We start from the raw sequence: 16,038 nt of genomic DNA on the forward strand, positions 1-16,038 counted from the left end.
TTTGGCTCAGTGGTTAGAGCGTCAGCCCACAGACTGAAGAATCCCGGGTTTGATTCTGGCCAAGGGCACATACCTCGGGGGCAGGCTCAATCCCCGGTCTGGGTGGAGGTGCATGGGGGAGGCAACCAATTGATGTTTCTCTCCCCCTCCCCCCCTTCCACTCTCTCTGAAAGCAATGGAAAAAAATATCCTCAGGTGAGGATTAAAAAAAAAAAAGATCAGTGGTTGCCAGGGGTTAGGAAGGAGGGAGGAAGAGATGAATAGGTGAAGCACAGAGGATTTTCAGGTTTGGGAGTCCCATACTGGTCAATACATGTCATTATACATTTGTCCAAACCCACACACTGTATACCACCATGAGTGAACTCTAAGGAAAACTATGGGTGATTATGATGTGTCGATGTAGGTTTACATTAGTCACAACAAACGTACTGCTCTGGTGGGAGATGTTGACAGTGGGAGATGCTGTGCGTGTGAGGGGCGAAGGGTATGTGGAAAACCTCTGTATCTTCCTCTCAATTTGGTGGGTAACCTAAAACTACTCTAAAAAAATAAAGTCCTGCCCAGCCGGCCATGGCTCAGCGGTTGAGCATCAACCTGGGATCCAGACGATCGGGGTTCGATTCCCAGTCAGGGCACATGCCCAGGTTGCAGGCTCGATCCCCAGTCGGGGGTGTGCAGGGGGCAGCCGGTCAATGACTGTCTCATCATTGGCATTTCTATAGCTCTCTCTCCCTCTCCTTTCCTCTCTCTGAAATCAATAAAGATATAAAAAATAAAAATAAATAAACACAACTGCAGTTTAAAAATAAAGTCCTAAAAAGAAAAAATGGCTAGAATCCAGATCAAACCATATCTGAAGTTGGCCTTGCCTCTGGACTTTTCATTTATCTGAGTCAGCCAAACCCCTTCACTGTGTAAGACAGGGAGGGCTGGATTTTCTGTGACTTCCAAGCCAGTTCATCCTAACTGCACACTCTGCAGGACAAGTAAGATGTGCTGAACTCCATCTCATCAGTGCTCATGAATGATGACCCAACATCGGAAATTCTCCACCCACAAAACTACCACAGGCAACCTTGAATGGGAGAATGTTCAATCACAGACAGGAGGACTCTTGAACTCTAGGCTCTCTCTGCTGAGAGCAGCTCCAGGACAGGCAAGTCAAAACCAAAATGTGCCACAGTCCTTTCGGCTGAATGCTATCATACAGGCAAAGCCAACACATTCTATTAATTTGACAGCAAGGGTCACTTATTACAAATAGAACCAAAGGAAAAGCAAAGTGGCTGTTTAAGACCCCAAAACTAAATGTATGCAGACTGGAGCTGGTTGGAGGAGAGGAAGACCTCAGAAATTTTTTATGGTAAAAATCAGAATTGAGCTCCATTTTTCCCCCTAAAATTTAATCCTAGGCCACAAATTTAATCCCACCTTAAAACTGTTCTAATCAAATATGAAAACTTTTAGGTGAAGTTTTAAAAACTTTGTCAGTTATTAGCCTTACTTAACAGGATAATTTTATGACATACTCTGGTCTAAAAAGCTTGCTAAGTGGGGAGCACTTCAGATTTTTGTTCTCCCAGCATATGCTGTCAGTTTTGGCACAAATAAACTCATAAAAATTCCAAATAAATAAAAAATACAAAATAAAAATAACAAGCTTGCTAAATTAATAGCGTTTAGCTAAAGAAAGTGAGCACAAAGGCACACATAAATTACTTCAAACAGTATATCTGAGTCACATCGCTTGAAAGATGGTTAAGCCTCAGAAATGTTTGATACTATGTTTATTAGCAAGTAGCCAATTTCTCTGCCACAGTAAACTTGGATAAATGATTCGGGTTTTTAAAAACTCCATGTGAGCCCTGGCAGGTTTGGCTAGTGGTTAGAGCGTTGGCACTGGGACTGAAGGGTCTCGGGTTCAATTCTGGCCAAGAGCACGTATCCCGGTTGCAGGCTCAATCCCCTGCCCCAGTCTGGGTGTGTGTGGGAGGCAACTAATCGATATGTCTCTTGCATCGATGTTTTTTTCTCTCTCCCTTCCACTCTCTCTGAAAAAGCAATGGAAAAAACATACTGTGGTGAGGATTAAAAAAATAACAAAACAAAAAAACTCCATGGGAGAGTGCCAGCATCTGGAGATATGTTTTCAGACTCTTGATCATTTATACTTTAGCAGTAAAATTTGTATTCTCTTACACAGAGGTCACATCTGCTAACATCAGCAATAGGCTCCAATCACAGCCAAATACACCTCCAGTAACCACAGAAGGGATTACCAAGACAATGAAGAAACAGGTTCCCTAAATTGTAACAACTTGATAGCAATACTTCATGCCTCCAAAGTTGCGTATGTGCCTACATGCAAAGGCTGCAAATCACAACTTCAGAATGCCCCTGGGCTGCTGGGAACTAACTACACAACAGCACTAACTCATTTTGTTGGCAGGGGGGAAAAGGTCCAATCCCGGAAATGCAACCATAGCCACAGAAGTTCCCAAAGTGCTCAGACAACCTGCTGCACAGCAGCCTTCTCACCACCACTTCACCACCTCTAGGAAGAATCTTAGGCTTATAAAAAACAATGACCCAGAATTCTCTAAGTATTGATGTATTTAAATGTCCACATCTCCCTTTATTAAGCCAGAAGGATTGTACCTACCAGGTAAATTCACATTCTATGTAAGAGAATATAAATTTTACTGCTAATGGGTAAAGTGTAAATGTCACGACTTCTAAAAATTCCATGTTCCTAATGACTTACAAAGCCATATATTTTAGTCTGTCCTTTTTCTTTCTTTATTTCATTATTTTATTGTATTTTTCCATGATATTTCAGTCTGTTCTTTTTTTGCTTGTTAATCCTCACCTGAGGATATTTTTCCCATTGATTTTTAGAAAGTGAAAGGGAGGGAGGGGGAGGGAGGGGGGGAGAGAGAGAGAGAGAGAGAGAAACATCAATGTGAGAGAGACACATTGACTGGTTGCCTCCAGGACGTACCCTGACTGGGGTCGGGAATCAAACCCACGACCCTTCCATGAGCAGGCCAACGCTCTAACCAATGAGCAGCACTGGCCAGGGCTAGTCTGTTCCTGATTAAAGTATCCTCAACATAAAAATATTAAAAACATCTAATGACAAATGTGAAGGTATCATGAATAAGAACTAAAACCATAACTCACCCATGGCAGCAGGAGTATACCCACATAGGGTTGAAAGACAGGACCATTCCTTACCAACACCTTTCCTTCCTTGCTAGTTCTCCAGCTCTCGGAAGTAAGCACAGAAACAGATGCCTTGTGTCTGACTCACCTGAATTCTCTGCCTTCGCTGTACCGTCTACTTGAGGAGGCCCTCGGGGCAGCTGTTTCCAGGAGCAGCTTCTGTGTCAGTCTGCCAGGGGGAGCAGGCTCTCTGCCATGGTCTTCATCTATATCTTGGTCACATTTCCATTCCTCATCTTCGTTCAAAGTGGGCAGATATCCGGGTATGCCCTTCCCTGTCCCTGACCCAGAGCTCTGGTCACTACAGAGCTTCGGGCTCTCTGAGCCTGTCCTCGTGTATTCCAAATAAATATCGGACTTGAGGAAAGAGGGGTAGGTGTTCTCCTCCATGGTAGACTGGATTTCTGTCTGGGCCTGGTCAAACATGGCAGGATCGATCAGCTGCTTCATAATGCAGTCCTTTATAAAACTCTTGGTGGCTGGCTTGGTTTGCCTGGACACAATGCCATTGTTATCAAGGATGTACTTTCGGTAAATAGCTTTGGCTAGCTTCAGTCTCTTCTCCTCATTCAAGTCACAGGGCTCCAGTTTCCTGAAGCCGCTGCAGGCAAACCAGAAGTCCAGCAGGTCAGCACAGTCCTCCTGCTTCAGGAAAGTCCTAAACAGGTTTATCCCGTCTTGATCATCTAGTAAGGAGTGCAATGACTCTGCCCACTTCAAGTATGGGGGGGTGGGTGAAGCACTACCCTCAGGCTCATACCCCAGGTCCAGATCTGAGCGCCTCGGAGTGGCTGTTGAAGTTTCGCCTTTAATCCCGACACCTTTCCCGGAGCAGAAGCTGTGGCTGACGGGCCTGGGGTCTGTGGACACCAGTTCACCCTCCTCACCAGGCACTGGAGGTCTGGGGGCATCTTCGGTGAAACTTGCTCCAAGGTCCAAGGGGAAACCCTGCTCTTGAATATTCATTTTGAGACTCTGCATCAATGAATAATGAGCGCTGCACCCTAATACATCAGTACTTATAGCTCCAAAGTGAATCAATCTGTCCTGTTGAAACCATTAAGAGGACAAGGATTAGGAAAGGTGGGTCCATGGAAACATGACCACAGAGGTTTTCTCAAGACAAGACTTGCAATGATGCCCTCCCACTTGAAATTTCAAAGCCAGAAATTCAGTTTAAATTTGCAACCTTTCATCACAAGATTTGTGCTATATTAAAACAATTTCTGGAAACTTTTACAACTACAGGAATGCCTCTGGTGCTAAGAAATGGAGAGCACCATACCCCTCAAGTGTCATTCTGTGAAAACATCACGGAGACCAGCAGCCTGGGGACCTCCCATCTCAGCTACAGAGCTGAGTGACCAGTCCTTCTCTGAAAGCTCCAGGAAGGCAGGAAGACTGGAGTGAATAAAGGTGCTTCTAGTCCTCCTAGTTGTATAAACTTGGGTGAAACCTGATCCCAAACATGTGAGATAAGAATGACCACCCTACCTGCCCTGCAGGGTCACTGTGAGACTGAGATACAGAAAAGACGGCACATAATACACCATTAGGTGGGCGGTTGTGTCTGCTCCCCACATTCTCTAGGCCCTCAGCCACTGTGTATTCTGCCTACCCCACCACTTTATACTTAGTATGCCTCACAACATGTGCAAACACTCAATGAGTTGTTCCTCTAACTCTCAACACATGCTTAAAAGAGCAGTTAATTATGGGTCACCTTCAGCATCTTCAAGTGAGCAAAGGACACCACCCACATGCACACACACAGGAGCCTTCTCAAGTCACCAATGTGGACAATCTTAAAAATGCTCCCATCAGAAAGCTGCACTTGACCTTTAAAACCTTGCTTATAAGGAAAGTATCCTACTGATGGCAAATGGCAACTGAGTACTATGAGGAACAAAGGACGTATGGGAAAAATAAAATCCAGTAACTTTTAGCTAAGGAAGCATACAGCTCACATGATTTAATTCCATAAGCTGAAAAACAAACCACCCACTCTCTTAGAGGTCAGGGAACCATGGAGTTTTTTGTTGCTGCTGCTAAAAGCCTGCCTTGGGTTTGAGGGAAGATTGTCCTGGGTAAGCACTCTGCCATGGTGTTCGATCTTCCCTGCCACATCCTACAGGAGCTCTTAGAGCCCATAAGCTCATGCTATGCCCCTGGCCAAGGGGGTGACTGTAACACAGCCTGCCATGACATAAATGGTCTGCCTAGAAGTGGGCTGGAGAGAAGCATGTTAGGTACAAAATGCCTATAGCACTGAACAAGCCAGAAGCAGCAAAATAAAACCCTAAAATCTGGTTCCAAAACAAAGGATAGCTCTCCCTGGCCATCATTCCACACTCTGGGCCCAGGCCTACATGTAATCCACCCTTAACACCTGCATTCTCTCACTGCATACACTTCACCTGCCAGCAGCTGCTGACAGTTAGAAGTGAAAAGCATCCAGAGATGAAGGCTAGGTCACAATTATGTGCACCAAATGACATTTCTGCAGCTAATGACTTTTAATGAAAACTACTGGGTAGGCTGTAATTTCAGCCTCAGCAGGAACAGCCTGTTTTAAGGTCAAGGCCCGTGGGCTGTGGCTCCCTGCTATTCACGGACCACTTCAACTGCAAAGTTGCTTTCTTTGAGCACCATCAACAGGAATGAGTAACTGGTGTCTCAGCTCCACACCAACTTGTGAATGTCTAATGTCCTCTTGTCCAGGACACCAGCTCAGGAAAGAGGGCCTGAAGCTTACCCTTAGAGATACTCTGTAGTTCACTGGCTTAAGAAATAACGAAGTCACTGTGTTCGAATGGAAGGCCAATAATGATTCACTGTCATTTTTCTTAAGGTGCTATGACTTCTACGTAAATTATTTGTAGCAGCCTGATTTAAACATTTTCTGCAGGACTCACCGCACCTAGCACAAGGTCTGGCAACTAAAAGACACCAATAAATATTTAATTCATTGACATAAAGGGAAATGACACTTGCCACAGATGCCAAATGTTACTTCTTTAAAGATGCTGAATTACTATGCTATAGAAACAGAAGTAAATTCAGTATCTAGCCCTTTATTACCAAACTGGGGCTGTTTTAAAGATTGATATTTTAATTTATGTGTGAACAAGTCTCCCTAATCATTTTAAACTATCTTTTATTGCTAAAAAGAAGCATTTGTTATAATTCACATCTATTTTGGGCTGTCAACTGACAGAAGACCTTTGGTGTCTCTGGAAACACATGAATATCTCCCCAAATTACTAATGTTACTGAAATGTGCTCCAATTCCCACAACCTCCAGGTTTCCAAAGAGAAGCACACCAAACATTTAGTGTGCACACATATACATACCACGCATAGCGCAGTTATATTAATTTAGGTTACAGTCAAATACCCACAAGCACTGAATCTGGCCAATAGCATATAACCATCAATAAAGGGATTCCACAAAAAGAATCTACAACTCTGACACCTTTAAAATCTCCTTTGGTCACTGCCAAGACATACCCCCTGGATACCATAGCAGCCGGCTCAATGCTACAGATGTATATATATTTATTTATTTAATACAAATCTAATTTTTGACCTTGTTTATGTGGAGTGTGGAAGTAACACAGCATGACTGACATTTTCCCATTGTCCATTAATTAAACTCTTGAAAGATTAAGGGCTACCGTTTTACATGTAACCCATTCCCCCACCACCTAAATTCTAACCAATGTAACAAAAAAAAAGTCCATTTAGCTTTGCTGAAACTAAAAAATCCTAGAAACACCAACACCTCATGAAAAACACAGAGACACTGTATTTTATATGCTTTCCCATCCTTTTTCCTGAATAGAAGTTCTTAAAACTGGACCTCTGATACTGTTATCTTGGGAGGTCAGGTTTAATCTGTGTGTGTTCTCTAAAACAGGACCTGTGGGTCCAAGTGTGCCAAAGACTCTTCCTGAAGAAGCAGAAAACATAAGTGCAAGCAAAAAGGAAGGGCCGAGGTGCACAATAAGAACTCTATAACTGAGAGGTGAGCTGAGAAAAATCCCAAGATAACTGATTTATTTTTCTCCACTGTCCAGTGCCCAACTAAGTTTCACTGCCCTGGCTTTACTGTTCCGGTTTCATGGAGGAATGAATTCCAAAATATGGTGTGGAGATAGAATCTAAGACTCACACCCAAGAGAGAGTTTGAGGAACAAAGCATCAACCTGAAAAAGTATAGCCACTTGGATAAGCCAAACTGCCTAGACCCAGCCTAAAGCAACTCTGCCTCAGAGGGAGTGCCCTCCTTGTTTTTCAGACTCGCTCATTCCTACCTTTTTCTGGGGGAGAGGAGAGACACTCCACTGTCCAGCCTCTCTCTAGAATCCCTGCACACAATGCCTCGCCCCAGCAGCTACTCTGCACCCCACCCGCAGCCTGAAACATGCCCAAAGCCCACAGACCACAGCACACACCCAGCATCATCCAATCAAACACATCAGCTGCAGACCCCAGCCTCCTCCAGAAAGAACCTTTCTCAGAATCCTCGGTCTTCCTTACACCCTTCCACTCACCTACAGCAAGTCCGCCCCTTCTGAACCAAACCCTGCACTCTTCCCCACAGTGTTAACGTCTCTTGCCTTCTCTATCCCCTGCTAGCACCCCCTCTCTGACACACCTGTCCTCACAGCCTTAGCCACACACACCTTCCTCGTACATCACCGCAGTCTGCACACCCTCAACGCACAGCCTGAGCACTCCAGCCCACCTCCCCTCACACACTCCTGGCCCGCAGTGTCTCTTCACGCGCCCTCCAACCCGCACAGCCTCCCTTCGCCCGCTCCCGGCCCGCACAGCATCGCCTCACACACTCCCCGCCCGCACTGCCTCCCCTCACGCGTCCTCTGAGCCCGCAAAGCCTCCCCTCACACGCTCCCGGCCCGCACTCGCCGAGCCCCTCTTCCGGGTCCCGCGCCCGGGCCGGCCTACGCGGCCTACAAAAGGCGGCCGTACTGGCCCGCGCCCCTCAGGAATGCACGACCTACCGCACTACTCACCCGCGCGCGGCAGCGGCGACGGCGGCGGGGCCCCGGGCCCGGCTCCCGGAGCGGCGCAGCGCGGCGCGGCGCGGCGCGGCCCATGCGCTCAGTGGCGGCGCGGCGGGCGGGACGGGGCGGGGGCGCGGCCCGGGGCGGCCCCCATCGCGGCGGCGGCGCGGCGGCCCGGAGGCGGGCGCAGGCAGGCCGCGGGGGCGCCGCCGAGGCCGGCCGCCCGTTCTCACCGGCTTGCTCCGCGGGAACACGGGTCCGGCACGACTCTGGCCGGTCCTGCGGCGGCGGCCGCGATCGTTTCCCCGAGCGGGGAGCCCAAGCCCCAGAGTGCCGAAGCCCAGGCCCGAGCGCCCCCGCCGGCGCCGCCCGGAAGTGCGGGGGCGGGGCCGGGGCCGGGGCGCGGGGCGGGGCCGGGACTAGGGGCGGGGCCCCAAGCGAGGGAAAGGCCGAGAGCGTGGGGCGGGATCCAGAATGTGGGGCGGGATCAAGAGCGTAGGATGGAAACCAGAGCGTGGGGCGGGACCGAGACTTGGGGTGGGACGAGAACGTGGGGGCAAGGCCAAAACCGTGACGGCACGACGGAGAGTGAGAACTGGGCGGAGAGCGCTAGACCCAGCCAGAGCACAGATAAGGCAAAGGGAGTGGGGGAGGGTCCTCAAATGTGGGGGTGGAGCTCCGAACGTGGAGGCAGGGCTGGGGCGAGCGCTTGAGGCCGAGATCGGGGGGGCGGGGCCGAGAGAGAGACGGAAACGGAGCGCCGGGAAGGGCTAAGATCACGGAGGTGGAGCCTCGGGCGTGGGGGCGGGGCCTGGGCGTTTGGGTTAGCCCAGAGCTTTGAGGCGGGGCCAAAAGCGTTTCGACCGACCTGGGACGCGAGGCGAGGCCGGAACGAGAGCGCGTGGTAAATACGCCGATGGGTGCGGGGAGGGGGCGAAGCTAGCACGCCGTGGAAGCGGACCTAGGAGGGGGTAGAGTGGCGTAGGGAGGTGCCCCCGCCGAGGTTTCTTGAAAACTGTGGTCACCGGGAAGGCCTAGGCGGGTGCACCAAGCTGATGATCGGTCCCGCAGCCCTTTTCTGCTGCCCATATGGATGTCCACCAGCCTAGGGTTACCAACGTCGACACCCACAGGCCCTCGGGGCGAGCAGCTCGTGCCCGGGTGGGCGGGGTGACCAGAGGGACTGGAAAACTCGGGGCTGGCTGGCCCTGGACAGGAAGACCCTCACAACTGTCCAGGGCACTGACGGAAGCAGGTGTCCAGGAGTTGGGCATTTGGAGGACAAAGCCAGGCTGACCGGGAGCTGAAGGCCTGGTGATGTCCAGCTGTGTTTCCTCCTCCTTCACGCTCACTGCCCCCCAGCTGGCCAAGGGCCTGGGGCTTTGCCCTCCCTGCGTCCTCAAGCAATCTGGACTCGGCTACGACACACAGGCAGTAGGCATCCAATAAATGCTAGCTGTCACTTGGTCAGGAGCCCTAACCTCCAAAGAGCTGTGGGCTAAGACTGGAGGCTGCACCCTGGCTGGGCCCACCATCCTCAATTTCTCCCAGGCACCATCCGGGGTCCAGACAAGGGCTCCCCTTCCTACCACTGCCTGTGGGTCTCACTTGTGAGGCCAGCCTGAGAGCATGGGCTTCTGGTGTCCCATCCCTGCACCCACCATCCCTTTCCCCATTGCTGTCACCATGGCAGCCCTTGCCTGACCTACAAGCCCAGCTGGCCAACTCTGTGTTGCATATCCCCACCACCAGCCCTTCCCTAAGGGAAGGATGTTGGCACCGGGAATTGATTACTGCCCCTAAGGAATTGCTTCTGCCACCACCCAAGACCCTGTCCTCTGCACAGCCAAGATGGGCTTAGCACCTGGAGAAATGTTCCTGGCAGCCTCCCGGGTACAGCTGTACTGCCATTGTACAAACAAGGAAGCTGCCTCTCAGGCCACATAGGGACCTGCTCATCGCTTCCTGTCCCAGGGCTCCCCAACACCTCATCCATGCACACCTTCCCCAATAGCCCTCACTTAGCCTGCTCTCCGGTGCACACAGCCCTTTAGGGCCCTTCGCTAGTGTCTCCTCCATGCCACGCTTCCCTGGGCACATCTGGTCACTTGCCCACTTCATGCTTCCACTATGGTGCCCCCAGGTCACCTTTAATATCGCCACATCTCCTAGACACTGCTCACCCTCGTTGCCCACCTCTATCATATGCATCTCCCAGGGAGGGGCAGAAGTCCTGGCTTGGGGCTGCCTGAGCCATCAGCCAACCTCCCATTCTGCTGCCCACTACTGCTGCCTGCCTCTCCCAGGACTCAATATAGCATCTGGTGCCCAGGATTTTGTAGGAAAGGGGGGCAATGAGTGATGGGGGCCACCGGAAGCATGCCCAGCCTGCTGAGGACCAGAGCCACCTCCTAGGGCCATCACCATGCCTAAGGGCAGGCTAGACAGGGGCCGAGATTGCGGATGAGGACAGCATATTCCAGGAGCTGTATGTCTGAAGCCTCACTGGCCCCTCTAGGGTCCTGGCAGCAGGTGTCACTGTCACTCTCACTCACTAGGATGGTCTCAGGCCCCACAGCACTGGGCACCGGAGATGCCCCTGCAGTCCCTCCTCTCTCCTGTTCAGCCTCAGAGGCTTAGAGGAGAGAAAATGGGTGGCCTTCATGGCAGAGCAGGGTCTCTGTGGGGTGCAGGAGTCCTGGGTGGGATGGACAGACAGCAGCACCTCCCAGATGATGTCCCTCAGGCTGCCTCCCCACTCCCAGACACGGGCCCCCCAATGCTTGCCTTGGTTCCGAAGAGCAGCTGCTGTGGCCAGGCCAGGCTCCTGGGGTTGTATCCACATCCATCCTCCTCCTGGCCCATGGTGGCAGATGTCCCCAGGCCCTGGGACCAGAACAGGGCCCTCGGGCCTCCGGCTCCTCAGGGCCCCTGCCCTGCAGGGACAGGAAGGGAGTCAGAAAGCCTGGAGGAAATGCAACAGCACTCTACAGTGGGTTACGGCTGTGGGCATGGAAGGGAGATTGTCTGGGGGGGGGGGGGGGGCAGAAGAGGAAGCTCAGGGAAAATTCTGGAGAGAGGGAGGCAGGGAGGGCAGCACTGGAGGCTGTAATGAAGCAGAGGTGACCTGGCAGGAGGATTGCATCAGTCACCCAGAGCTGAGGCCAGGTACATCTGCAGGAACCTCACTTCTGAACAGGTAAACTCCAACGTGGAGCACCCCCTTTTCATTACAGAAGTTCTTTAAAATGAACCCCCCTTCCCTGGGAGCAGGAGTTTGCCACTAGAGGCTTTGATTTGATTGACTGTAGATGACATTTGTTCAGGCTTTCCAGGAACTAAACAAAAAACTTAGGAGCAGAAATGAAATTCTTTGCTTCAATTTGGAAATAAAAGGAATACTTTGAAATAAAATGGTCTTTGGAGACTTACATGTGTTCATGCACTTGGCTGAGGAAGACAACTTATAAAAAGGATCCCAGATGCACCAAGGAGGTATGTTGAGGCATGTGGGGCATGGCCCAATGCAGGATGGTGAAAACCAGCAGCAGAGGACAAGCCACAGAGATGGGATACTGTGCAGACCTCCAGCCTCCTCCTGGGAGGACAGGACGAGGAGGAAATGTCCCGATTCGGGCTTCCATAGGGAGATGGGAGGCTCAAACTGAGCCCCTCTCAGGCTGTCCATTTCCTGAGCCATCTGCCCAGACCACAGGCGTGGGAGGTGGGAGTGGGTGAGCAGGTAGGGGAGGGAGGCCTTGGCTCATCCAGTTCTGAGGAGAGAGGAGTGGAATTCCCTTTGGAGGCACGGCTCCAGCAGCACTGGCCAGCCACCTTCCCAACCATAAGCTTGGCCCTGGCCTCCATCTCTCCTCCCTAAGTGTACTTTTTCCATCAGTTCTCAGCTCGGGAGGGGATCAGATGTTGTTTGAGCCCCCATCCCAAGCCAAACAAAGATGCAGAACCATTGCACCAAGGTCACAACATGTAACACCAAGGAGAAAAGCTAGGAGACTGCACACACAGGTTGCCCCATTTGTGAATTTAGAACGTGTGCATATAAAGGCAAGGGGAGTAATGAACTATCCCAGGGCATTAATACCAGGTTATGGCTGGAGAGTAGAATTAGAAGTGGGTTCCATTCTCTTATGTGTTCAGGAAGAAGTTCTACATAATATCACTGTTATAATCACATGGAGACCACAAAGCTCTGCAGCAGTGTTAACCTTTCAATGGTCAGAGCAAGACCAGCAGGGGTGAGGACCCTGGGGGATAGGACAGAGCTGACCCACTGGGCAGCAGCAAGAAGGGTGGTGGGCTATCCTGTGACTGCTGCAGTCACCCCAAGTTGAGCCCCAGGACCAACAAGAAGGTGCCATCTCAAGCTTCCTGGGTCAACCTGTGGGCATTCCAGGCTGGAGTTCCCCTGGGCAACTCCGTATCAGGCAGTCCCCCCGCATCTTTTCTCATGTTTGGCTCCTCTCACCCTTCATCTCTGTGGGACAAATGTGTTGTACAGGCTGACCTTTAAGCATCCCTCTTGCTGTTTGGATTTCTCTCACCTGCCCTCCAGCTGCAACTGCCTGAAGCAGATGCCCTAGGAGTGGTCCTGGCCCCAATGCCAAGCTGGAGAATTATGGGGACAGGAACAGGGCTTTGACTCAAACAAGCTGGCTCCAATGTCAGCTCAGTGTCCACCACTGCATACATGATACCTGGCATGACTGTCCCCTTCTAACCCTGCTGCTATAGATTGTCCTTCCCTGATGGTTCCTGCTCATCCTATATCCCCTCTGTGGAAAACTCACCATTAGACATGACACAGCCCCCACATCCCTGCTGGCCCCCACAAGTCAAGGGTCAGACCTCAAGGCCAACAGAAAACCAGTATCATAGCAGCAAGTATATGAGCCCCAAGGGCAACACAATCGATCCCAAGGTGTCCTCCACTTACTTTATTCCCCAACTCAGGTCCCATCCTCAGTATCCTCAGAGGGGTCCTGTCACTCCAGGCTGAGGGGCACAGCAGAGACACCTTCCTGCACTGCCTTTCTGGAGGACTCTGACCTCAGGGATGTGTCCAGGGGTCCAGGAGATGGTCAAGTAGGCTTAGGGCTAGAGGGTGAGTGTTGAGTGTTCAAGGTCCCTGCCAGCTACAGGGGCCTGGGAAAGGAGAGGGGAGAGCAGCTTGCCCACCACCATCCCAGTGCCACTCCAATTTGGGAGCCTCAGGGACATCAATGGTTTGGCCAGGGCTGGCCCAGCTCCTGACTCCCTGGAGACTTGATGGTCTGCCTGTGTCTTGGGACAGCTGGTGGCTCTGGGCAAGGCAGGTACTTCTTTGAACCAGGATATCCTCCTCAAAAAAGTGAGGGTCCTGGCCCAGCCCCACTGGCCTCAGAAGTCCCTGTGCAACTCTGTGAATGGTCCTGGGCCATGGGGTGGAGCCCACGACTGGCCGTGGCTCAGGTCTTATGTCTTAGACAGATCACAGGCAGAGGGAAGGGCTGCTGGCCTCCCCCAACCTCAGTGTCAATTTCCTAGGAAAGGTGTCCCAGTGGAGGGGCCTTGTGCCTGAGGGGCCTCAGCCAAACTTCTGGAAGCAGCAGATGAAGTCTTACCCCCCTGGATGGCCTCAGGCCACTTCCCCTTCTGGTCTTGGGTATGCCTTCCCTCTTGCTGCACTGATCCTCAAACAAGGGGGATTTTCCCCTTTTTTGTCGCTGTTCCCTCACCTGGAATGCCCTTCCCCATCCTGACCACTCCATCCCCAAAGGTTTCTCCCAGTGCTGGGAGCTCTCCCACCCCTCTGCAGGTTCTTTTCCCTCCACCTGATGCATCTCATTCAGTACCCCCTCCCCCAAGCCTGCACAGTCCCAGGGACCAGGGGAAACCTCTAGAGCTCATAGGTAGGTGACTTCATGATGGAAGACAGGCCAGCTGCCCTCACCCACAGCACATGCGCCTCCAGATTGGCCTGCACACACCCCTAGCCCCTCCACTGCCCACCCTGCACTTTGCTGTCCTGCGATGTCTCTCTCTGCTGCCTAGGAGCCCTGCGTGGCCACGGCCAAGTTATAAGTATGTGATTATGCATGCTGGGGTTCCCCCGGCCCCTTTGTTGCTGCAGAATCTGTCCTAGCAAACAAAAGTGCACTGGATTAGCCACAGTGGATTAAAAGATTTGCTTCTTAGAGTTTACCTAATAACCAAACAATTGTGCTGACGGAGGCTTTGAACCTCTGGACACACTCACCAGGCCATCTGGGAGCTCTTGGCCTGTGGGCAGTGGGATAGGGGTTGGGGTCATAATAAGCAGCCACCACCCGTTGTCACACCCAGCTCTGTCTGTAGCTGGGCCTGTGCTCTTGGCTCTTGCCAGGCCCATCTGGGCTGAACTAGGTGATGGGACCAGGCTCCAGGAGAAGGTAGTGGCCCAGGTAGAAGGAACAAGGCCCAACCAGGACCCCCTTCTAGAGGGCTGGTGCATGAAGCAAGGTGTGGGTGGTACAGATCAGGCCTTGCCTGCACCCAGCCTGTCCCCCCCAGCATGTCCATATGTCACACAGCACCAAGGATACAGCAACATGGAGGGTAGCTGTGGTGGGCAGGTGACACTCCAGGCTTCACCATGCCGCGGTACACGGCCCCACTGCAGTCGCCCCACTGCAGTCACCCCACGGTGCACGTTCCTACACACACACATACACACAAGCGTGTCCCTCTTTGATCTCCAAAGGCACTCCATTTACAAGCTCTTAATCGCAGCTGTCTTTTCGGGGCCTGTCCTCTGAAGTCCCGAGTAATGGGATTTGGTGCCTCTGATCCATCTTGAGCTGGCCGCTCCCCATTATAGGTGGACATTTTCCCCTCGTTTTTGCTTTTTAACTTTTTTTTTCTTCTCGAAAAAATATCCCTTAAACCTCACTAACGTGACATGGTTTGTCGCCTACCCCTGGGAGTGGTGGCTGGGAGAGGGGCAGGTGGCTGTTATGCCAAGGGCCTGGCCAGTTGGGGGTCTTTGATGCCGCCTCCATGTGAAATCTAATGTGAAAGACCATGAGAGCGATTTTCGGGACCATGGTGCGGTGGATTCATTCTGCCTCGTGCTATTTCCTTTGTCTCTCTTCCCATGACCCTTCCGTGGGGCACTTGGGGAGAGGGTCTCAGGGTGAGGGTGCGGGTGTGCGTGTATGTGCATGTGAGGGTGCAGAGGGCAGGGTGGGCTGAGGGCAGGGCCTCGGCCATAAGAACAAAGGGCAGCAGGGAGCATGTCCACCTGTCCATCCGTCCATCCGTCTGCCCGCCCGGCTTACCTCACCTGCCTGGCTCTGTGTGCCTGCTCACGCCCCGCCATCCTGCGGTCCGCCATGATGGGCTTGGCCGTCCGTCTGAGCACTTTCAGCCACTCCAGGAAGCGAGTCCCTGCTCTTGGCCACTGTGTGGCTGGGAGGAAGAAGCGTGACTCTAGGCTGCAGCTCGGGCTCCCACCGCCGATTGGCTGAGGCAGGGACCAGATGACGGCCTCGGAACCCTATGGTAGCCATGGCAACCAGCCCCTTTAGATACCGCCACCCCCAAGCCACTCCTGACAGCTGAGGGAGCAGGCAGCGCCGCTGATGGGTCCACGCCAGGGTCCCCTCAGAGGGTTGAATCAGGCCTGGCTGGATGGATGGTGGCTGTTCCTGCACCAGCTGCTAAGTGTTTTCGTGTGTGTGTTTCATGAATGTCCAGTGTGAAAGGTCCCTCTCTCTGGACATGTCCCAGGCTGCTCCATACC

The 16,038-nt window shown here is 52.0% G+C and overlaps 1 protein-coding gene across 5 annotated transcripts in view; it reads right to left on the reverse strand.

The window, feature by feature from the left end:
• AXIN1 (axin 1) overlaps nt 1-16,038 on the reverse strand; it is a gene marked incomplete at its 5' end in the record, with an annotated part of 83,822 nt that overhangs the window by 62,644 nt on the left and 5,140 nt on the right. For 2 of the 5 annotated variants that reach the window (XM_081132485.1, XM_081132486.1), the window contains 2 exons: nt 3,317-4,275; nt 11,046-11,194. In XM_081132485.1, coding sequence (XP_080988611.1) covers nt 3,317-4,275; nt 11,046-11,123 — 1,037 coding nt within the window. Of the gene's footprint in view, nt 1-3,316; nt 4,276-8,267; nt 8,352-8,491; nt 8,618-11,045; nt 11,195-15,574; nt 15,691-16,038 lie in introns of those variants that run through there. The other 3 variants (XM_081132484.1, XM_081132487.1, XM_081132483.1) reach the window with 3 other exon arrangements.

Source organism: Miniopterus schreibersii, assembly GCF_964146895.1.
Source record: "Miniopterus schreibersii genome assembly, chromosome: 3".
NCBI lineage: Eukaryota > Metazoa > Chordata > Mammalia > Chiroptera > Miniopteridae > Miniopterus > Miniopterus schreibersii.